General features: G+C 38.2%; 1 protein-coding gene across 1 annotated transcript in view; it reads left to right on the top strand.

The window, feature by feature from the left end:
* The first annotated feature begins 3,514 nt into the window (after positions 1 to 3,514).
* The window catches only part of LOC139448672 (uncharacterized), a 36,406-nt gene continuing 14,230 nt past the window's right edge, over positions 3,515 to 25,690 (top strand). Inside the window, exons 1-2 of the mRNA XM_071230226.1 lie at positions 3,515 to 3,551; positions 19,243 to 19,324. Of these exons, the coding sequence (XP_071086327.1) occupies positions 19,246 to 19,324 (79 nt within the window). The 5' untranslated portion in view covers positions 3,515 to 3,551; positions 19,243 to 19,245. The remainder of the gene's footprint in view (positions 3,552 to 19,242; positions 19,325 to 25,690) is intronic.

Genomic DNA, 25,690 nt, shown 5'->3' on the forward strand with positions numbered 1-25,690 from the left:
CATAATTACAAAGTTAACATCAGACGAGAGGAATGTTGGCATCATCCATCGAGTTTAAGCACATGGTGAGATTAATAAAGATTTAGTTGTGAAGAACCTACTCTTCACTTGAGTGTGTGCGTGCGTGCGTGCGTGTGTGTGTGTGCGCGCGTGCGTGCGTGCGTGTGTGTGTGTGTGTGTGTGTGTGTGTGTGTGTGTCTGTGTCTGTGTCTAAGATTTGTGTCGTAGGATCAAAAACCAACATTGCTCTGGACCGTGTTCTCCCAACGAAGACAACAGTCTCTTTTCTGGGGAGTTTATAGAATATCTATTTGATGTACATAAACCTTATGAGGTATACAGTGTTAGGACTTAAAATGAGCATGTTAGCAAGGTATACTGACTTCAGCCAAATACATAATGGGATATACATTCATTACACTCGTATTATAAAGACTCGCCAGCCTACTCCATCACCAATTATACATTAAGGCCATAATTCTTGCACGTATCATAATGACTCGTCAGCCCCATCCATAACGAAATATATATTTACATCATTTATTCCACGAGCGTATAATGACGGCTCGCCAGCCTAACTTCCAAAACTGAATGGATTACAAATAACTTTTTCACGTATTATGACAACTCGTCAACCAACTCAGAAACATAATGGTACATATATAAACCAACCCGACAGGGGCGTAACTGCTCAATGAAAATTCCCACACTTCACATCTTCCCCGATCGCACAATCCTTCTCGTCAGAATTGAAATTCTCCAAACAGAAACATACATAAATATTTTGATCAATCATACATATTAATAATGGATTACAAAACTTATGTTCAGTGTTACTGCCGTGCTGACTAGCGAGAGAGACGAGCTGCTTTCCACGCCCCTTATTTATACCTGTAACATACCCAAGCTAATTACCTCTCTTAGCCATTGCATACCGCTGAGGAGAAAGCAGTTTCTCTCTTATTCATAATGCACTCAATTGAGAGAAACAGTATTTCTCCTCCCCATACTATGCAATGCTACATACCCAGACATGTATACATACAGCATAAAACCAATATTTACAATGGCCCGGTCGCAGTGTCAACACGGGCAGAGACTCAAAGAAAGTCTAGGGCACTAGAGACAGGGAAACAGACAATCGTCTCTGAAGATTATCTTTTATGTAACCGTCCGTGGCATTTTCCCTTCTCCAGCGTCCGTGTCTTTGAAACATTCGATCTGGTACGCCGTTGTTTGCCGCTGCTGACGTGCCACCAATACGCAAGCTATGAAGTCCATAACTTTTGATGTTGCACACAAATGACGTAAAAGCATCTATAAACAATTCTCTCAGGCGAGTGTAAGACAAAGGGGAGTCACATTTCCTAAGCTTATAACCATTCTTCGTCTTAGTAATGCTTCTAAAAATATATTCATCAGAATGAGTCAATATTCCGGATAAGGTAAAGTATTTTTCCAAACTTGTAACGGGACATAATTTTGAATTTGTCCTACCAATGACAAGCCGTGAGCCGTATCTGTATATGCCTGTTTTTGATTGTTAAAAAAATAACATTATATGACTCTCATACAAGCCAATGTTAGATCGTCTAATGTGTAATAGTTCTGCAGATATCAGGAATCCTGAATATGCTGAAAGGTTCATACACATAATCCTTCAATTACAAAGTGTAGGATTAAGCATTGTTACATCAACTAATTTCTCTAATAATTCTACGGTAATCGGCTCCTTTTTATTAACACATTTGGCCAATCTTGTTTTGCCGCTTCTAAAACTTTTTTGACTAAACCTTTCTCAGTCGGGCTTTGCAATCCTACTATCACATGAGCATGGCGAATACTATAAAACGCAGTTAGCACAGGGGCAAACGATTCACTCCGCTGAACAACAGACAGCAAATATAATGCGCAGTGTAAAGGTGAAATCGGTAAACTCGTAGCCATCAAACAAGAATGTGCCCACCGTTTCCACGCATCAAGGCCATATCTGTATTTTCTAGCAGTGGAATCTGCTATACAATTCGCCAGCAGATCAGGAGGCAAACCCGCTGTCAACCCCCTCACACCAGGAGGTGACGCCTTTAACTCCTCTAAAAAGAGGAACTTATCACATCTGTAAACAGAATTTGCACATTCAACATATGCTGAAATCAACACGCAGAGCTAGCATATTCAACAGCAAATCTTGTTCTCCAAAAAATCCACCTCCCATCCTAGACGGTACATAAGCTTGTTTAGATTTTGGCAAATACATGTGTTCCATCACCTGTGGATTAAACGAAGAATTGCGAGTGATAAGCGGCCAAAAGCATGCGGAATGCCATTCGGGTACAACAATGGTGCCTTTAGCACAACAGACTTTTGTCTTAAGGTTCTTGGTACCATACCAACAGTGGGGACAACCCAATATACCACACCCCTCCAGCTGACTGTGAAACAGTCCACAGCCGCACATCCCGGGTTATAATACTTGGAATTAAAACATGGCAAATTAGCATTGTACCAAGATGCAAATCTATCTACATCGTGAGGACCCCATCTGGCATCTATATGCTTAGATATGTGATTCGAAATGGACCAATCATCAAAATCAACAATTTTACTCAACATATCTGTGGTCTCATTCTCTGTACGCGGGATCCACTGCATATCCAGATTAACGTTTTGACTAAAAAAAGTCCATAACTATTCTTTGTAATTGCGGTTTCATACTACCCTTATCCACTATGGTAATCACATTTGATTGTCCGTACACCACAATATTCTACGACGTCATTTTTCTTGTCATCATCCGAATCTTCCGCTAACACATTTGAAACATAATGTTTAACGGTCTCCCAACCGCCTCACGACGAATCTGCAATTTTTATCAGCTTATTTCTTTTCTCTAATTTCCCGATAGCTTCTTCCACACACCTTGACTTATCACAATTCCTATTCTGAATGGCTTGTCTGATAATAAGTAAATCTTCTAAAACTTCCGAATTAACATTAAATTGAATTCGATTTCCTACTTTTTTTCCAAACCTTTGGCTTGCTGAATAAATTCTTTTCTCAGTTGAGAAATTCTTTCCTCAACATCACTCTCAGTATCTCTTTGATTTGTGTCCAATATTTTCAAAATGGCGTCAAGTCTTCCCGCTGTAGATGGATCGTCTTGAGACATAACAGAACTTGACACTTACGTTCAGTGTTACTGCCGTGCTGACAAGCGAGAGAGACGAGCTGCTCTCCCCACCCCTTATTTATACCCGTAACATAACCAAGCTAATTACCTCCATTAGCCATTGCATACCGCTAAGGAGAAAGCAGTTTTTTCTCTTATTCATAATGCACTTAACCGAGAGAAACATTATTTATTTCACTCCGACATCGGACCTCATATGAGGAAGAATGGATAGCATGACATGTTGAGAGAACAACCAGTGTACAAGGAAGTACACCCGTATATCAGCAATGTGAACTATGATTGGACGACTTAAAACACGTGGTCGGGGTGTAACTTGCAGCGCACGCCACAGCAGGAAGATTACGTGGGTTAGCGTGAGGTAAGTGGTTATTGTATGTTAGATCATCAGCACTAACATTTGTTAAATATTATATTGTACAGTTATCCTCACTAACTAGAGAATAAGATTTATCAGCAGTCGTAACGTGTGTCAGCGCGACTTAAATCAACTGGAAACAACTATGTTACGTTGAAGGCCGAATGTTATCAAAATGACGATCGTTGTTGGGGTATTGTATATCAAACTGCTGGGTCATATGCACACAATGCATACCCGTGTACCCCTGACGTGGTGTGTCTATTACATTGACACACGACTATTTCACCCGCTATAGGGCTGTAACTATCGATTCACTGCAATTTTCCTTTGGCTAATAGTTGCAATAGTATCACAATGGTACTTTAAACAACAGCAATAGTTTTGTGAAGTGAGTGAATTATTTATTAAAGTGTCCAGTGATACATACATTTTAGCAACTAAAACGTATTTTTAAGGGCTGTGAGCGCGGCTTGAAATAAACCTGATGAGCAAGTGATGAAACGGGATGACTTTTCCACACCTGATCCGACTTGTTCGTTCATTGCGATGATCAGGTGACCTAGTCGTATTCAGCGTCATTTTCTGTGTAAAGTCTAATGTCTTCATAGTGAGAAAATCCTGTGAACCTGGGTTCAAAGCCCATATTCACCCTATTGTATTATTCTTATTTTATATAACTGATATAACTTACGAAAGACTAATGGTGCCACTATAGTAGCATTACATATTTCAATTATTTTCTCGATATTTCGAGTTCTTTCTCGTTATTACGAGTTTTTTCTCGTTATTTCAATCATTTTCTCATTATGTTAATTATTTTCTCCTATAACGAGTTTTTTTTCATGTTACTTCCAATATTTTCTCGTTATTTCAAGTTTATCGAAAATTTCGAAATTTCTATTGTTTTTCCTTGATGCTTCAATTATTTTCTTGTTATTTCGAAAAATTTCTCCTTATTTCGATTATTTTCTCGTTTCGTAGAGCTTTTCTGTTTCTTTGATTATTTTCTCGTAATTTCAAGTATTTTCTCACGATTTAAATTTTATTTCAACAAGTTGAAATGTTGATGTTTTCCTCGTTACTTTGATTATTTTCCCATCATTTCAATTATTTCTCGAAATAACAAGGTTTTTCTCGCTATTTAAAGTTTATCTAAAAAACTAGAAATATCGGTTTTTTTCATTGCTTCAAATATTTTCGTGTTATTATCGATTAATTTATCGTTACATTGATCATTTTCTTGTAATTTTGAGTATTTTCTTGTTATTTCAACAACTCGAAATATCGATTTTTTTCTCGTTACTTTATTTAATTTCTCGTTTTTTCAATAACTTTCTCGTTGCTTCCACTATTTTTCTCGTTATTGCAAGTATTTCCGCGTTGCTTTGAGTTTGTGCTCGTTACTTTGATTATTTTTATGTAATTTCGATTAGTTTCTCATTATCTTTAATATATTGAAAAACTCGAAATTCAGTTATTTCTTATTACGTCAAATATTTTCTGGTAATTTCAATTATTTTCTCGTTGTTTCGATTATTGTCTCGTTACTTCGATTATTATATCATAGTTTCAATTATTTTCTTGTTATTTCAAGTTTTTTAAAAACACATTCGAGTTTTACGCATTCCTTCGAATATTTTCATAATTTGAATTATATTCTCGTTATTTCAATTTTTTTCTCGTTGCTTCGAGTTTTTGCTCGTTACTTTGATTATTTTTATGTAATTTAGATTAATTTCTCATTATCTTTGATATAGTGAAAAACTCGAAATTCAGTTATTTCTTATTACGTCAAATATTTTCTGGTAATTTCAATTATTTTCTCGTTGTTTCGATTATTGTCTCGTTACTTCGATTATTATATCATAGTTTCAATTATTTTCTTGTTATTTCAAGTTTTTTAAAAACACATTCGAGTTTTACGCATTCCTTCGAATATTTTCATAATTTGAATTATATTCTCGTTATTTCAATTTTTTTCTCGTTGCTTCGAGTTTTTGCTCGTTACTTTGATTATTTTTATGTAATTTAGATTAATTTCTCATTATCTTTGATATAGTGAAAAACTCGAAATTCAGTTATTTCTTATTACGTCAAATATTTTCTGGTAATTTCAATTATTTTCTCGTTGCTTCGATATTGTCTCGTTACTTCGATTATTTTATCATACTTTCAATTATTTTCTTGTTATTTTAAGTTTATTAAAAACCTATGGAGTTTTCCTCGTTCCTTCGAATATTTTCGTAATTTGAATTATATTCTCATTATTTCAATTATTTTCTCGTAATTTCGACATAATGTGCTGCGTTAAACCCAACTTACTCACACACCTTTTTTTATTTAGCACCTACATTATACTCTGCAAAAACGCACCAATGATTTCAGATGTATATTTTATATATAAAAACAAAACAAAACGCGAACACAGACAGTTGTCATTATCTGTGCATGCAATTCTAGATCGGCATATTGCATCCAAAACCTCAAAAACAGTAACTTATGGTGTCAATAGTTTGATTTTTGATGAAGCAAATACCTTCACATACCCCCATTTTTCTAGAGATAACCAAATAGTAAGATTTATAATGATAAATTGTGGAAAAGCTACTTTGAATCTATATATCTCTCTGTGTGTGTAGACGTGAAAGACTAGTTTCGAAAGAGTCAGTTGAAATTGTTGTATTGTTTTCAAATTATCCTGGCCAGTAAACAGTTTATATAATGCCTACTGAGAACTGAAATTCGTGATAGTTAATTATTTGGATGTAACAAACGGGCGACACTTAACTCACCCGGAGTTTTGTTGGGATACTGTGCCATGCTCAAAGACCTAGTCGCCGGTCACCACCCAGAATCGAAATAGCTTGTTAACCTAATCCATAGGCAAGCTCGTTAATATATGGTGGTCAGATATTTTATTGGATGAAAGCAGATTTAATATCTCCTTCCATGGTGACCGAAGGCGTCTTTACAGACGGTGTCATTAACGGTTTGAGAATGTTGTATTGGTGCATGATCAATCAAATAGCTCTTCAGCAACCCATGCTTGCCGTAGAGGGCGACTCTGCTTGTCGTAAAAGGCAACTAATGGGATCGTGTGGTCAGGCTCGCTGACTTGGTTGATGCATATAATCGTATCCCAATTCCGTGGATCGATGTTCATGTTTTCAATTTCTGGATTGTCTGGTCCAGACTCGATTATTTACAGACCACCGTCATATAGCTGGACTATTGCTTAGTGCGGCGTTAAACAACAAACAAACAAACTATAGATCTAGAGGTGATCTTTAAAGACAGTAAAGCTCTTCACAGAGTAGAAATTTGGCCAATGCATTTATTCGCCAACAATACATGTGACCTGCTTGTTCTGCTGACTTGGGCTCTTTAAACTCCCCTGGGATGAACATGGACACCGTGCTTACAGACGCCACCCTGTACCACTTGAGTTTTGGACTCTGCAAAGAGCTTACGCCCTCAAGCTGTCAATGTGACCCTTGCAAGAACTAAGAGGTGAAGGTGCACAATTATCGTAAAAGAAGCAACTTTAATTTATATGCGAGATATGTAAAATTAACATCTTGCAGAAGTAGTTATGACACGTTTGTCGTGAGCAACAAGGAATAAAATTGTACATATGTACGTATGTAGCTCTGTTGCTACTAACTGGTCTCAAGGTATTAGATTTGACTTCATATCATGTATACCTGTACGTCTGTTGACAACCTGTCTTACTTCCGGAATCAGTGATATTATGTCAAAATATCACAACATTATGACAAAACGTAAAATATATTCAAAAACTTGTTATCACTCGCACACTGACAGATTGTTAAAAGAATTTCGATTAAATTGAAAAATGCCTTATTCTTAATGGTTCAAAGGAGGCTCACACACGAGTTTATTCTCACTTAAACTGTAAGATAAGAATAAAATTAACAGCTGCCCAATTCATCACTTTTCATGCTCCTAAATACTGCAAAATGCAGTCCATTCATTTCGCCAGTTGTGTATTAAAAATGTGAAAGTTTTACTTACTTGTAAAAGAGGACCGTTGACACGAAAGACAGATCAAAAGACATGTTCACGACTTGTAAACATCTATATGTAAGGGCAGCTGTTTATCGAATGCTTATGTACGATTCATGTATTGATTACTACTTTCAAAGTATCATTGAAGTATCACGAAAGATATACTGCATTAATGTGGCTGTCCAATAGCCAGATCAGTTACTAGTATATGTTTTGCAGACCCTACCACATGATCAACATAGATAGTAAGGAGTCAATGACGACGGATTACATAGTTTGAATATAGTCATAAACTATTACAATTAAGTTAGGCATCACACAATCGTCTACGCGTCTACCTTTTCGCGTGTCATCATTATTGGATAGAGATTCATAAACATGCTTATGACATCTTACAATTGGTTTTATTAGTTCACCTAAATGAAAGTCAAGTGAGCTTATGTCGTGGCGCGTGGTTCATCGTCTGTCGAGCAGCAGGAGAGCTGAGTGCACGACTTCATCGCTTTGTTATTTCTTATTTTTTTCATTCATTTCAATCAGTAGGTACAAGTGGTCGACATATACAATATTACATAGTTTCACAAAATAGTGGGTGTTCATATGCTAAACATGGGCAAGTTCGTAGTGGCAACAGTTTGAAGTACACGGCAATATTCCTCAATACAGGCATTTAAGAAAATAGATTTAAACGAGTTGACCATTTTATTTTAATATGTATTTGTTTGTATTTCTATTGTCAATAAATCTTTCTGTCTGGAATATATCACATAATATCTTAATAAATGTCTCTAGCAAATTTGTTCATCCACTAATTTCATTCTTAACAATTCTTTATTTGTATAAATAATATCATGAATAAATTTAAATTGGCAATCAATCAAATTAATATCTCTTGTACATTTTCTATATTGTTTAAAAATACGTTTCCATGGAATTGCAATATGAAATTTAAATTGCCACTTTTCACATACTGGAGGTTATTTTTTACTACACTATTTTTACCACATTATTTAATAGTCTAAGGGAATTGTGATGCGGGGATGGACGGGTGGACATAAAATGGGTTAAATAGGATAAGTTTATAAATATACAATTTATTGAAATTTTTGGAAAATATTAAAATTTATCCCATCTCTCACTATCTATCCCACGGTTGGAAGGTGGGGCGCAACTCCACAGACTATACAGAAGAGGCAAACGAGGAAGCTGGAACTGAACACGGATACCAAACTATTAAGTGTGGCTTATCTGTTGGCTTAAGACAGAGCTCTTGAATAGTGATGAACACTCAACCACATTTTGTGACCCTGAGACGTGAACAGAGGAGAGAAACATGAAGTCAGGTACTTATATGTAAATCATGTTCAACGGAGCTCAGCGTAATCGTGAAGCTTAACAAAACGAGTACGACTACTTACAACTGATTTGGAGTGAAATCCAGCCAATCAATTCTTCAAGATAGGGGCATCTTATCTCCAACAGACGACATTACATAACCTGGTTGGCATCTCTTTTAACGCTTCAACGAACCCTGGAACCCATGAATAGTATAGCCATTAGGTCAGTTTGACGAGAAGAGGGAACGATCTACTTTATCCACAAGAGGATCCCTGATCTAGTGCCCATCAAATCAGATACACAAGGCAGAGGTGAGTGGAATAAAGGATCGGGACACTGGTAAAGCAGCCGATTGCACCGTATGGCAACTTAGTGATGAAGACCAAAGTCTCCACAGACGAGTGGAACATTCTCCGATGATAAAAAGTCTGGAAAAAATACCCCCAAAGTTCATAAACACAATGAAACAGTTCAAAGTTTATTTAAGGAAAAAAATGTGACGTAAGACATGGCACAATCAACTTCTATCCGTGCAAAGGTGTCCTGGAGACCTGTTGTGCAAGTACCAAGGGTCCAAATTGGTGTAGACCTTGGACGCCCATCACAGAAATGTCTCGGAGATAATGGGACTCGAAAACCATATCCGATTTCTGGTAAGATACCTCCATAATTGCAGCCAAGATACAATTACTGTGTAAGTCATGGTAGAGGCGACAGCGAAAGGCTTCACCTGGGAAGTGTTTTTGCTGCATCAAGATAAATCCAAAGAGCGCGTACAGGACACAACGACATGGGTTTGTATCTTCAGGATTCAAAAAAGACGTCAAAGGTGGAATAGTATATAACCGATAACATTGACCCGGAAGTTGATTTTTGGCGATAAAATCCCATCTCTAGCCCAGGAAAACGTTCATATGCAATGAGCTCGAATTTCTTTCTCAGCCAATCCGCCGAACCGAGATGGCGAAGTATGATGTTCAGATTCTAGGTCGGGAGACAAAACTGAGAGGACTGGTCCGCCAACTTGTATGACCAAATCAATGATTGTCATTCGGCCATCATGGATACCTTTGCATCGGTAGGAGATGCGACAACGGAGGTAATCACAGCCAAATATGTAGCTAAAGTAGATTATGGAGATATTGGTTTAGCAAGGAGATTGGAACCTGATAGTCGTCGGTCAAGAGAAATGGATTCCTGAATTGCTGAATCGGTCGTAAATGAGATTGACTTCTCGTGGTGAGAGCCTGTGCTGATATCAGGTGACTGAGGAGTTGTTGCCATTGGCAAAGAGAGCCAATGGAACAAGGCCTTGTACCTTTATTTGTTAATCCTAGGGCACGAATATCTTGCCTTGGCATATGTCGAAAAAGACGCTGGACAGTAATGTTTTCGGATTTCTTTTCTTTCATGAGCCATCCAAGCTAATGAAGAAGATTCTGCATGAAACTGAGATGCAGGAATAACATGTCTGGATCTTCGTTGGCCTGGATGCAAATGTCTATGTACAATTCAAAGACTATGCCGCGATCATGCAGGAATCTGGCGATGGGCTTGGTAAGGCAGGTAGATAGCCACAGGGCTGAAGAAATTCCCAATGGGAGGACCTTTCAATGGTAATGCTGGACTAGACAAATGAACCGAAGGAAACGTTGGTGCTCCTAAAGAAATGGGACGTGTAAATACGCACCCTGTGGGACAAAGAATCGTGCATAACAGCACAATGGACATCATCTGGTAGTGAGGAGGTTCTTCTCGGTACAACTTGTTGAATAATTTCATGTTGAAAATGAGGTGTTGTTGAAGGCCGTCTTTCTTTGGAACCAGATATATAGAATCCTGGAGTGGTCGGCATTGTATGGTGGTCTTTCTGATAAACTTTTTCTACAGCGTCGGTGAGAATGGGAAGATTGTTGAAGGCATTGGTGATGATAGCCGTTCGATCCCAGACAACTTGAAGATAAAGGAGCAAAATGAGACTGTCGGGTTAATGTGTCTTTATAATGTCCATCCTCCATATCATGTGACGAATCTGAAGTGTCCCTGCATTAGCGACGATGTGAGGAAAATTGAACTCCCGATCGGCGATCCTTAGATGAATAGCAGAACAAGAAATTCTTGACTGGATCATGAGCAAAGGCAGCTAAAACCACATCATCCTCAGTCTGCTTCACATCTTCAAAGTAGTCATAGATTTCCTCAGTTTGTCATCAAGACTCTTCTATTCCTTTCTTCATTAGAGCAAGGCAACCAAGGGTAGTAGATGCACCACCATTTTGGAAGAGTGCGCAAGTGTTTCGAGTGTGAGTGAGTGAGTTGACTTTAATGCCACTTTCAACAGTATTCCAGTTATATCACGGCATGTCAGCTTAAAGTGGGAGGTTCTGACAAACCTAGAAACATAATCGGGGTGAACCCAGATTAGAACCACAATCATAGGCTTCAGGCGTGCCCAAGGGACGCAACTCTGCACAGTGAATCGTGGCGCCTTAGACGACAGGGTCACCCGTGCCCTGCAAGTCTTTCAAGCTGTTGCAGACACCAGAATGACTGATTAATTTGATTACTCTCAGCAATTCGTTGCCTGCTACGCACCCTAGATGTTCGTTCTAGATGTTCCGAGGTTCGTCAAACGTTACTGGAAGGCTAAGTAGTTAAAGCATGGTGATCCAGAGACGTTTGACGCACATTAAAAATCAGGTTGGTCCGATGATGAATCGCGACTCTTCGAAATATGCCGATCCTGGACGGTTCACCCAAAATGATACTAGTCTGAAACCCGAACTGTAGAGGGTAGTTTCCACGTTGATCGAAACTGATCGGCGATTTTCATGAGAGTTGTCATCAGATGACGAAGTTGAGGAATCTAGAGAAGATATCTCACGAGATGAGTGACGAGTAGGGGATCGTAGATCGATTGTCTGCCTACGTAAACGATGGTATAATCGATTCGTCTCCATCAAGGGATCTAATGAAGTACCATCCGCCGACGATAACTTCCAGCAGTTATGGATCGTCGAACGGACAAACGAGAATTATTCCGTACCTCCAAAGGGTTCGTTGAAGGTAAAATGCCCGAGGCCTAAGTAGGAGTAGTATGGTCGGCAGGATTCGAAACACCCACGAGCACTTTCCGAACGTTCCTCCCCTATGGTAGGTTCGCTGAAGTGCTCGGGAACGTTCGCCGAACCTGACATCGTCAGTCAGGAAGCTATCTGACACACCCTCGTCGTTATTCGAGAATAGGGCGATTGGAGGGCACGAGACAGTGATGTTTCTCGATGTTGTAAATGATTTTTCTTGGACGGCGTTTTCTTTGACACTGAAGATTTTTCAGATGATTTAGCACGGCAATACTGTTCTCTACGTCGCCATTTGTGCAAAGAGAGGCTGAAGGGTTCTTCAGGTAAATCCCAACATTGATCACAAAGGGAAGATGCGCTACAACATCCCCAGCAATCGGGCCAAATGTAATTGGTATCCGAGGGTGAAAAAAACCACTCCCGCATGTCAAGCAAGGGGAATGTCACACTACTTGATCATCCATGATTAAATCGCGAGAGAAAACACCGACGGGATTGAAAATTATTCTCAGGTAAAGAATAAAAACGTCTCAATCTGTATAGCACGTCACGACACCCGTAGTGATTGGAAAGAGAAGGAGTTCGGTGGGGAAATCACGTGGCTAACGTGTGTAGGTCAACATGCATACAGAGTGTGCCTTACACAGCCTGGTTCCCTGGGTATGCTGCGCTGGCGCTACACTGACCCAGGCAATGACTGCACAATGGCCGCCTCCACTAGACGAACAAACATGGCGGACACGCCATGTATTTACTATAGAAAAACTCTAGAACGGGTGGTTAAAATATTTTCTTTTCATGAATGCTCGTGCAATGTATATGTCACGAGAATAACGTCCGTTGTTACCTTCAGTGAAGGAAAACATTATTTAAGCTGTTTCGAGACTCGAAAGTGGTCATCACGTCGATGAAATGTAAACAATTACATACACCCCATTTTCAACAGTGATATGTGCATTAATATTTCGTGTCAGCTCACTGTTATCACGAAATCGTATCCATAATACATGGAATTAAATGACCACGTTTATTATGTACTAAAGGTCTATTAATGATTTCTAGTCTTTTCTTGTGTTAATGGCCCTAAGGTTATTTAAGTAAGGATTGAACCTGATGCCTAGAATATAAAAAAACCAAAACATGATGCCCCTCAAACTGGCATAAAGTAATGTCACTGAGCCTGTCCAAATAGCTTTAGTTAAATTTATGTATATTCTTAAACCATACATGTCATATAAATCATTGAGGGTATTAATACAGTAAACTACGGTTATAACGAACACACTTATAAGGAACTGACGGATGTAACAAACTAACTTTTTCGTCCCGACTATTTGCTGTTGTTATGCTGTATATATGCTTATAACGAACTACGGTTATAACAAACTAAAAATAGTAGTCCCTTTGAGTTCCTTATAACCTTAGTTTACTGTAGCTCCTCTTAAACTTTCTTCAGTTCCATCAAGAAATAATTCTGTAAATCATCAGCGTATTGTCCATGTTTAATTTCAATGTTATTCAGTATAATTCCTTTTATTTTTCACTGTTGTTACTGATCATTATTCCTAAGATCTCAGCTACTAAGAAGGATAAGAAGGAAAAATCTGGATAGGCTTGTCTACAGTCCCTTTCATGTTAAAAAACGACGATAAAGGCCCTTTTTGTATACCACATGAGGCATTCTTAATTAGTATTTTGATATATTTTTCCATATTGGTTCCAAAGCCATATTTTCCAATTATCAAAATAATAAATTCTTCAGAAACAGTGTCAGTTTTCAAAATCAGTAAGTAACAAGAGACCCTGTTTTTCTTTTAACTTTGCTTCAAATATAATATCATATAGTATGTTGTCTAATGGTATAAAACCGGTTTGATTTTATGTATTTAATCACTTTTTTATTTTATTAGCTATACAAGTTCTCAATCTTTTACTCAAAGAATTTAGTGTGGAAATTGGACGCCAATTTTTTTAACAACCGCTATTTTTGTTAGCTTAGGGTATACATGTGATAATGCCATATTGCTGAACTTAACTTATTTTGCCGGAAAGTTTCTGATATATAACTACCAACACAAATTTGAAGATCCTTACAGAAATCATTGGGAAACCATGTGTACCTGGGCTTTGTTATTTTACGTTGACTTAATAGCTTGTGTTATGTCATCCATAGTAATATCGCCATCAGTGCTTTCAGCCTGTGCAGGAGTGTATTAGTGTCGTCAAATATATCAATATTTTCATCTGGTATTTTACAACCTGAAGAATGTTTTCATATTAATATCTTTACTAATATAAAATAGCCTTCCCATCTGATATTAATTCCCCTTTGTCATTGATAACACTGTTCATAAATTAACTAGTTTCTCTTTTCAAGTTTGCAAAATATTCTGAACCGCAAACGAAACGTAACCCCAAGTAACATTGCGTGAAAAGTTGTCATCTTGGTAATTTTTGTCAAAGTGTCTAAGTTTTGCCAATACCTTGTCCGGAAATATGAAATTTGTTGATAAAAAACAAAGCAGCTGACAATAAAACTGATCGCTCAAATGCATCACAGCAATGGCCATGGTAACCCAATGCACGTGAGTTCCATGCAAATTGAAATGCACACGCGTTCCCCCATTTCTTGCCCTATAAAAATTCACCCAGATTGGTTAACATTCATTCGTTGTTGAATTGCTGCCACATGCCAAGATTGACAAGAAATCATCGACACCAAGCCCTTGGATGATTGCAAGCTGAACAATCTGCCTGGCAAGTATCCAATGCATTGCAAGTCCATGTAAGGACCATATGCAGGCTCAAGCAACGGTCCAGACCACCAACACTACAGATGACCGATCACGTAGTGGAAGGCGAAAGGTCACCACCCGACGTCAGGATCGTCAGCTTGTGCGACAGCATCTTCAAGATCGTTTTGTTACTGCTGCGGAAACTGCTCGACAGACCATGGGGACACACCAGCAACACATTAGTATGGACATCATGCGTTGACGATTGACAAGCAGACACCTACACTGTCACAGTCCACACCGGGGACCCATTCTGACACCACGTCATCGCCGGGACCGTCTTCAGAGGGCATCACAACACCAGCATTGGCGCCACCAGCAGTGGAAAAGAGTCCTCTTCTGAGACGAGAGCGGTTACTGTATCTCTGGCAGAGAGAGAGAGAGAGAGAGAGTCTGGCGACGCCGTGGGAAACGAACGTTATTTGGATGCCTGCATTGTTGAGTGAGGATAGGGTGGTCCGAGCAATATGGTTTGGGGTGGAATTGGTCTTGAACGGAGGGTCGGCCCTGTGGTCTTCCAGAACATCGGTCCTGGGAGAGGCAATGTCACAGCAGCTCACTACATTGATCAAGTCTTTAGACCACACGCCATACCTCATTTGGCACGTCGCGGCAACCACTAGTTTCAGCATGATAACGCCCGTGCCCACACGGCGAGAGCAACAAGAGACTTCCTCCAGCAGATTTGCATCAGAACCATGCAGTGACCTGCCCTCATACCCGATTTAAATCTAATTGAGCACCTGTGAGACGAGATTCAAAGAGGGCTGAATGACGTACGACCAAGGCTGACAACTGCAGCTGAACTGCGTCAGGCGTTCCCCAGAGTATGGGCTTAAGTGCCTATGGCCTTCATCAACCGCCTCCTCCATTCCATGAATTGACGTTGCACGGCCGTCATCAATGCACGTGGCGGACACACGAGATACTGACTTGTGATGCAATTTTCTCAGAGACTAGTGTTGCGTTTCACTTTAAGAACATTTGACACTTTAATTTCAACCTTGATGATCAGTTTTGCCAAGTTTCATCTTTTTAATATGTCTCAAAGTATGTTTACAGTGTTTGGACAAATAAGGTTTCTCATATATCTATCCACGGTGACGTTTCTTTTGCGGTTCAGTATAGTTAGTCTATCTCCTTCCTCACACCATTTAATTATCTTTCCTATTCGTCCCTTTCATTCAAATGTTTCCAAAAAAGAGAGTTACTGATATTTAGTTGTGGATCAAAGTCACAGATGTCACATAGTTCTTCCTCAGTGCAGTTCGAGTTTATCATCGTGTGTCAGCTGGTATATCCTTGACTTGTAGTACATATTATTGGTTGTAGAGTAATGATGTGTTTAATTTCCAGTATTTCCCGGCACGATTTTTACTAAGTTCATAAGAAAAGGGTAAGGTAATTGCCAAGTGATCAGACCTATAACCTGGGAGAGTTTAGAAGTCAGTAGTGATATTTGCTAAATGTGAAATTAAAAAGAAATCAAGTCTAGCTATTTTGATTCTTTTTTCCACAATGTGTATTCCTTAACCTCAAGGTTTCATTTCCTCCAGATATCTATTCAAATCATAGTTTGCTATTTTATTTAACACTACTTTCATTGTTTTTGGATTATTAATATTGTTATAGCTCTCTAAGTCAAGAGATGTATTCAGAACTTAGTTCCAGTTTTCACATATTACAAGAAATTCATTCTCAAATTCATCAATATTCTGAAATAATGCATTGTAGAACTCATTTTGATAAGGTCAGTAGGTATTAGACAGTGTGAGTCTTATACCTTCTATACTTACATCTATTATAATATAGTTTCCATTGGTATCTACTGGGTTGTTATTTCTTAATTATTATTAAATAGGACAGCAACCACTCTTGAGTTTGATTTGTAAGGTGCTTTAACGCTTTGGTGGCCTCATTCATTTCTCATTATGGTTTCATCTTCCTTAGAGATGTAAATATCTTGTGGGCATATAATTGAAAATAAATCTTTTTTGCCTTACTTTTTCTTTTTTTCTGCCAGGCCCCTGACAGCAAAAGCTATGTGTATGTTATCACCCATATTCTATAAATTCTAACTTCAAATCTTATTGTGTGGTACTGGTCCTATATGTCAAATACCCACTGATATGAAGTTTTAAATATCTTTTGACAAGAATAAGATTGTAAAGAAATATAGAAAACATAAAAGCTGGAAATACCCCCCCCCCCGTGTCGAATTCCCGTGGGTCAATTCCCCCTCTAGGTCATTTCCCCCCAGGTCAAACGCACACACACACAAAGAACCACAAAGGAAAGGTTAACATTTTTCACATTTAATATTTCATACAATAATAATGTAACAATTGATACTTTATCAGTGATACCGGATTTCATAATTTAATATTTCATACTTCAAACACGACAGTACCTTATTCTGTACCTTTGATAAAACTATGGCTTCGGCATTTTCTAGGTTTAGTAATAGGTTTACACCAAGCGTTATCGCTAACTATGCAGTCGGATCCCATCCCCTATTAATACGTACAATCTCATGGTGAATAGGATGTCCGTAATGTTCGGAGTATGGTTCCCATACTCTTAAAGCTACCTGGATAACATGCAGCAATATCTTGTGATATTATATCTTGAACAGTGTAGCCCTTATCACTGCACCATAGGCCAAACACAACACAAGAGCTATGTACGTCATTTGGTACATATTTAGGTGTAGGTTCTTTTCATTTGTTCTGCAGCTACGCTAATTCATTACCTTCACCTTCATTAACATATTGAAGACTGGTCTCAGGTTTGTGCTTAATGTTGGTCTTGAGAACGGAATCCTCTACCATCAGCCATGACAAACTGGGCAACAAACAATTCGTTCAATCCTTTATGTTTCCACCACCCTGAACTTATATTGCTCTTGGCTCATTCTCAGATACCTGCATAGCAACACCGTTATCAAGCAAGTGATAACTTACCCGAATAACGGTGTCAGAACCTACACCGAAACGTCGCTCTTAGTTGTAAAAAAGAATTTGTTCATCCATAATTCTTATCCTTACTTAGACCTCCAACTTCTAAATGCCTAAGGAAAAGAATTTATGGATGCCAACTTCTTTATTATGAGGAACACAACGTTTCGGACTATATGCTTACTCCTTCATCAGGTGAATGAAGAATGCGAATCACTTCTAAATGCCTTTCTATGAATATGAAGAAAGTCCTTCCTTGGTTGTATTGAGGATTATGGTTAGTGTTTGAGACAGGGATTTGGTGGTACATTTAGTCGACCCAGCAATATCTCTCTCTTTGTACGGATTTTTATGGAGCTTTGGAATCCAGTACAAACGAGGAATGGACAAGTCTTCAGGTTTTAGAGTCAAGCGAAAAGCTTATAGCACTAAGGCATGTTTTTTGCAGATGCTCGCTTTATATGTAGCATTATTTGATATGTCACTTATACCTAGTTTTTGATCTAGTCCTTGTCAGTTGATGCAGGAAGCACACAATATACTTTAGAGTTCTTCAGTAAGCAAGCTCATATCTCTAAAAATGATGTAACACATGCGGAAATTACAGTGTTATGAGAGGATCAGTACATAACCAACAGGGGCGGTCGGGTAACCTAGTGGTTAACGTGTTTGCTCGTCACGCCGAAGACCCGGGTTCGACTCCCGACATGGGTACAATGTGTGAAGCCCATTTCTAGTGTTCCCCGCCGTGATATTGCTGGAATATTGCTAAAAGCGGCATAAAACCATGCTCACTCACTCACTTAACCAACAAAATACGCAGAAACAAGAAGTATCTCAAGTTTTACTTTTATTCAGATAAGTAATAAAATGCATGCAATAAGAGCGATATTCAAATGTGTGAAAGTTAAATCTATCACTAGCATCATCATCATCAATACAGATATTGATTATTGCACTTTTGATATGATCGGTTAATGAAGTTTTCAAAACTATATGTGTATTCAAATAATCAGAGTTAATGCGGGAACATGATTTTTCGGGGTAACCTTTTGAAATGTGAATGTTAATATAGTTTCTGGAACCAATCAACCTAAGGAAATAATAACATGATCCTAGAGCTTGAATCAAATGTAATCGTATCCTTGTGTTGGTCAGAATTAGTTTAAGACAACATAGCTACTTTAGCGCATACTAACCCCTCTTATCACTGAATAAAGGAGAGCACATGTACATCCGATACTCTGGTTTCACTACTTATAATTTGTCCCGGCTGAATGTCGATGTCCCTCGAATATGCTACCATTATTAATTATTTATGTGCATGTGGGTGAAGCTTCATTACATGTTTTGAGTACACCTGTAAATGTGATGAAATCAATAATTTATTGTCTACCAGGGAAGTAGTATTATCGTCGCCATTGGGAAAAATAATTGTCTCAACACATTGAGTTAGTTACAAACGGCATATTTATTATTTTCATTACAGAAGATGACCAGCACAAACGACAAAGACGATATAAAGGAACAATCAACAAGTTCTGAAAGCGAGGATGATGTGCCAAGCGAAGGTATTTGTCTTTCCAATTGTTGCTGTTTCGTTAGCGGTAGTGTTCAGTGTCGAATGTGTTCAAAGTATCGTTTTTAGTTTTTGATGCAAAAATAATCATGTTCCTGTCATGAACATATGAGTCCACATCTGAAAATTTAGCAGCCCTGCCACAATTAGGTTTTGTCAACCACACACTAAAAACAAGTGTTTGAGGCTTTATACCCACGTACCTCCTATATACGTCGGGATTATTTCATTCACATGAAGGTCAGGGTCACTCAATGTGCATGCGTACTTTTAACTTTTGACTCTTGAAGCCTAAAGACATGACCATTTATCGTTTATACTGGATTCCAAAGCTCCATAAATTTATAGGTAAGAGGGTCCAGCAAATCTACCACCAATCCCTGTCTAAAAATATAACAATAATCCCTCAAGGATATACATCATATTCACAGAAAATATTTGAAAAAGCGGAATTAATTCCAGGTGGATTCTCAAAAACTTAAAGGAGGTGTTTGATTTTTGCAAACTCAGAAAAGAATCAAGTTCAATAATGTCGAAACATAAACTTTGTACACAGCTACCCCACCCCGTAAAATAATAGATCTAGTTTATATTCCTCAGTTTATAGCTAAGAATTAGGTCAAAAATAAAAGCAAATATCATCTTAATTTTTTTCTGAGAAAATAATATGTGAAATGCTCAGTTGCAACTTCCTCATCGATAACATCTATGTAATGTGTGGGGGGATGGCATTAAGGTAAGAAGTAGGCATTCACATGAACACCAACTGTACTCCTTGTTTATCTGTTTCTTACAAACATTGGAGTAAAAACCAAGGAAATCTCGCTAAGAAGTTTGATTTAAGTGTCAGATGCGTCAAATGAATTTCTTTCCCATTGACCGATTTACCTGAATTAGAAATAAACGAGACCAGTGAAGCCATCTCATCTGTTACATATTTAGATCTGTGCATATAGATTCAGAGTGATAGAAAACTATCTATTTTATGGCAAGAGAAACATACAACAAAATTGGCCACAACACACCCATATTTATACCGGCGCTTCGCAGAACTGAAACACAATAACCGGGCTGGCTATCCATGTAACCCAACCAGAAACAATCGCCACTAACTTCCATTACACTCATTATTCACAATCCAATGTGCATTTCATAAAATTAAAGTATACAAAACACAAACGTTTTAATAATTTCAGACTTATTAGGCTCTATACAACAAATTCAAAAGAAAACTTCAAAATCACACCAAGATTTATATAAAACATAATTCACCTAAATTATATTTTAAACTCTCATGACAAACATACAACAGTACCAAGGAATAACCTCGCGGATGTAGCTACCAAAATATAAACTACACTCCCCTCCCCCTCTATAAACTTCACCACCAGTAAAGCCGAAACAAAATCCCTCTAACAGAAATACATGAAAATTCAAAATTCCCAAATTCTTAGTCAAAATTGTAAACCCAACTGGATAAAGTCTCTTTTCACTAAACCAATCAACAAATGCCACAACATTACCAACTAGGTCCTTTTAGACAAAATTATAAATAGAATTCACAGTGACCAAGCAAACCTAAATACATTCCTATACAAACAGAATCGCTGCCCACATCAAAACTGCAATCACTGGAACATACCTGAAGACATAAACCAAATATTCAATCACTTTCCCCTCATCAGCCCACAACACATACAACTGTACCTCCACAATACAAAAACAACATAATATTATTATTTCAACCAAAATATCAAAGTGTATTCAAAATACTAATCTTTCAAACCGATTGTAGAAACATCCCCAACAATTCTCTCTTTATAAATTAGCAGCTACAAACAACATTTTCCAAGATTCGGATCGGGATCGAAATTCCAAACGAATGAGGAGGGATAAAGTAAAGAAATGAAAATAGTAAAGAGATTTAATGGTATAAGAGCAATTAGAGGCAATGAGGAGCTGTAAGGAGGCATATACTGTAACATAAAATAATATGATAATAAGTATAGAGTGATATAATTATATAGAATCAGTTAAGCTGATTTATTAAACTATTATATATCTAATTAATAAAGAAAAACGCAACAACTGAGTAACCTATACTAGAAAACCTTGGTGCATGTGTGTGTCGGTGGCGGGTTAGTAGTGGCCTAGGCATTGGCTGACAGGCTGGTTTAAAGAGTCTTACTATTAGTGTGTATGGATAAAGAGCAATTTTTCGCGCGGACGTCGTAGTAGACAACATGCGCTTGGAATTTCGATTCCGATCCGAATCACACAAAGAGACATCCTACAGCACAAAGACCTCGACCCTCCCCATCTCCTTCGACTTAGATCAGAGGAAGAGGCCTCTGGACAAGGCTCCGGCCAAGTCCAAGCCTAAGGAGAGAACAACCCCGGCCAAAACCCTTCTACACCACGCCCGGTGCAGAAAGTCAGGCAACCGAGGAGGAAGATCTAGAAGTCCCCCCCCCCCCCCACCCTGCACCCCCCCCACCCCCGACCCCTGTCGCAAATAAGGACCTCTCTCCCCTCGAATCCAGAGGGGAGGAGCCCTTCCGCTCGCCTAAGGACACCGGACACGGGATAAAGAAGAGGAAGAGGAGAGAGGTCTCCCCCGAGACTATCCCCCGCCCGACCCCGACGCCCAACGACAGCCACACCCAGACCACCCCCCACCCCCGAGTGGACTTGGCTCGACTAGCTGACCAGATCCTGGATCACAGCACAAGCACCTGCCCTCCCCCGATTTTCTCCCAATAGCATAAGTGCAACCACGTGTGCGAAGTACGCGGGATGTATTTTTCCTTATGCGGAAAGCGCACGTTAAATCTCCAACTAAGTTAGTTAGTTAGGCTTGTAATTTGTTTGGGATTGGCCGAAAGTATGTTTTGTAGATTAGTGTTTTTAAGGAATTTAGATATTTGTGAGTATATGGCTGTTGTATTTGATAGCTGTAGTAGTAATGTGATGTTGTTTTTGTATTGTGGGGGGAGGGATTGAGAGTCGGAAATTATGAGAACATTTTTGTTTTTTTATACTTTAATTTGGTTATATGCACATTGATTGGCCAATAGTTCAGCTGTATTGGTATTGGAATAGTTAGTGTAGTGGAAGTTAGTTGTAATTGTGTCGGGTTGTGTTACATGGATACCCAGCCCTGTTTTTTGTCAGTGTTTAGTGATGCATCAGTATAGATATGTGTATTTTGTGGCCACTTTTGTTGTATGTAGTTGAGTGATATTGTCGTTTTTTTCTATATTGGTGAGATTAGGTTGATGTTGGAATATTGCACATAGTTATGTGTCTGTGTCTGGAGGGGGTTGGTCGTTTATGTATGTGTAAAGGAGCGGGATGTGTTTGGGTGTTTTCTAGTTTGTGGATTTTAATTAGTTTGTGTAGCTGGGTGAAGTATGGTGCTGTGTGGTGAATGTTTTTAAATTTTAAAATTTTTGCAGGCCTTAGGTTCGGATATTTGTGGCTGATGTGCTTGTAGATTGGGTTTTGTGGGGCCCCAGCCCAGTAGTTGAGTATGGTTTGATGTCGTCCGAGTCGTATAGATGTGATGCCTGATGGTATGAATAATGTGTTAAGTGAAGTACCGGCTCTAGTACGCAGGGCTATCTTAAATGCTTTATACTGTATAGAATTAAGTTTTTCAGTGATAAAATGGAGGACCGGAGCAGCATAGTCTAATTTGGGTTTGATAAGAGTTTTTCATACGTTTAGTAATATGTCTGCTTGTCAATTCAATTCTTTATTGTATGAAAGGCCACAGGCCCATATACAACGGAGTTGCAAAACAGTAATGAAGACAATCTTTTAGCATTAAAATGATATAGAGACCACTGCGTAAGTACTTGTCTCTTAGATTTTCGTATATAGGGCAAATAAACATGAAATAGTATTCATCTTCGACAACAATGTCACAAAATGGGCATAATCGTATCGATTTCTCAATAGATGAAAATCTCCCTGTGTTAATTTTTAGATCATTCAGGCCAAGTCTAAACCGAATAAGGGTGTTACGAGAATTCCTGTACCGTAAATTTGATAAATAGGATTCTGGTTCAAGCAATGACTTGAATTGGCGATAAGTATCATATCTTGAACTTTCATAAATATCTGAATGCCATTTCTGATGAAACATGTCAATGGCACGCATGCGAAAGTACTTAATGAAGGCATTTGCATTACCAATTGTCTGGGACAGCCAAATGAAACCAAAGCCATATGTAAAAAGCAATGTACGAATACAAGAAGCCCATGTGTTCTTTCCAAGATTGTCGAGGTGTACGAGCATGTTGTAGGCTTTCTTGGGTAAACGGTGTTCAGGCATTATTATTATTTTACACCAATACTTCAAACAACGAGTGTAAGATCCAATGTACAATGGGAATCTCCCGCATTCTCCATAAACCATATTACTTGGTGTTGACATACCAACATTCAAAAACTTTTTACAAGCGAGGAGATGAACCTTTTCAATTGTATAGAACTCTTTACAACCCCATATCTCAGACCCGTATAGTAAAATAGGTTGTATTTGAGAATCAAATAATTTAAAATACATTTTTGGTGAAATAACTCCGAGCTTAGACATAACAAAGTGGATTTGTAACAGAGCTTTCTTTGCTCTTTTTGTGAGATTAATTACTGACTTATTCAGATTCAGTGTATGGGTAAACAATATGCCAAGGTATTTGTATTCATGCACAACATTAATACATGTACCTTTAAAAAAACATTTCTCTCTTGTGGCCACTCGACCACCTCTACGAAATATAACAATATTTGTTTTATCAAGATTAACACTAAGTTTCCATTTATCTGAATATTCCGAAAGTATGTTAAGCTGCTTCTGTAGACCAATAATAGTACTAGACATCAAAATCACATCATCTGCAAAAAGTAGCATGAAAAGTTCTATTATATCAGGGGAGAGCTGGGCGCCATGTCTACCAGACTGTATGATATCATCATATAACTCATTTATAAAAAATGAGAAAAGTAAAGGACTTAAAACACATCCTTGACGTAAACCTATCGGACAATCAAAAAAGTCACTCTTAATATCACCACAGCGAACACATGATTTTACATTTGCATACATTGATTTGATAATGACAAGCATTTTGCCTCCTAAACCCTTATTTTTCAAACACCTCCACAAATAAGCTCTAGTTACAGAATCAAATGCCTTTTTAAAATCAACAAAGGCCACATACAACTTACGTTTCCTGTACGATAAATATTTCTCAATGACTGCATACAAAGTAAATATGTGGTCAAAAGTCGAATAGTCCTTTCTAAATCCCGCTTGTGTTTCAGAGTTCAAATCTCTCATATTTGACCACTATGTTAATCTATTATTGATGATAGATGTAAATGCTTTACTAAGGATACTCGTGAGAGATATACCCCGATAATTGTCAGGATTGTTTACGTTTCCATTCTTGAATAACGGAATAATAATAGATTTTGACCAGATAGAAGGAAAAATACCTGTATCAAAAATCCGATTGAAACATTTAACCAGAAAAGGCATAGTATCAGGTAGTGAGTACTTGAGCATTTCAGCTATAACACAATCAATCCCAGCAGATTTACCTGTTTTAAGGTGAGATATAGCATTAAATATTTCCGTTTCCGTGATAGACGATTCCAACAGAAGCATGTCAACATCACTAAGAATTTCACTGACGCCATCATCATCGCGTTCAAAGCACTCATTGTCTACCAAATATATCGAATCATCTTTTGAGAATAACTTCTTGTAATGATGTAACCATTCTGTTTGGGATATAGATCCTTTGGGGGTAGGATGTCTCTGAAGAGAACGTATAGTATTCCAAAAACATTTCGGACTGTGTAAAGTGCTGTTAAGTCGGACTAGCCGTGACAATTTAAGATCATATTTGAACTTTCTACAAAAGGTTTTATACACATTTCTCAGTTTACAGTAGCGTTGTCGGTTGTATTCACTGCGACAACACGTATATCTTCTGAGAGCCTTCCTGGATTCAGATCTTGCTGCCCTACAAGCTATATTCAAGTTTGGTTTATCGTGTTTATTTTCACCATATTTGATCTGTTTCCTCATACAGGACGCCGAGTCTAGAACATACTGTACCAAATATGTAATCCCCTCCTCTACATTAGCTACAATTTTATCCATCAAGGAATTTTCATGAATATGCAAGGACCATCTAAGTGCTGTGATAAAAATGCTTTTCTTCGATTCGTTCCATGAAAATGTACTGTTCATAGAGACATCATCCTCACAGTCTAAACTATGTATGGCACGATTGCTACAAGGAAACCTGCAGGATAACTCAAGAGGGAAATGGTCTGAATC

This window comes from Haliotis cracherodii, unplaced genomic scaffold (assembly GCF_022045235.1).
Source record: "Haliotis cracherodii isolate W230 unplaced genomic scaffold, xgHalCrac1.p SCAF_7, whole genome shotgun sequence".
Taxonomy (NCBI): domain Eukaryota; kingdom Metazoa; phylum Mollusca; class Gastropoda; order Lepetellida; family Haliotidae; genus Haliotis; species Haliotis cracherodii.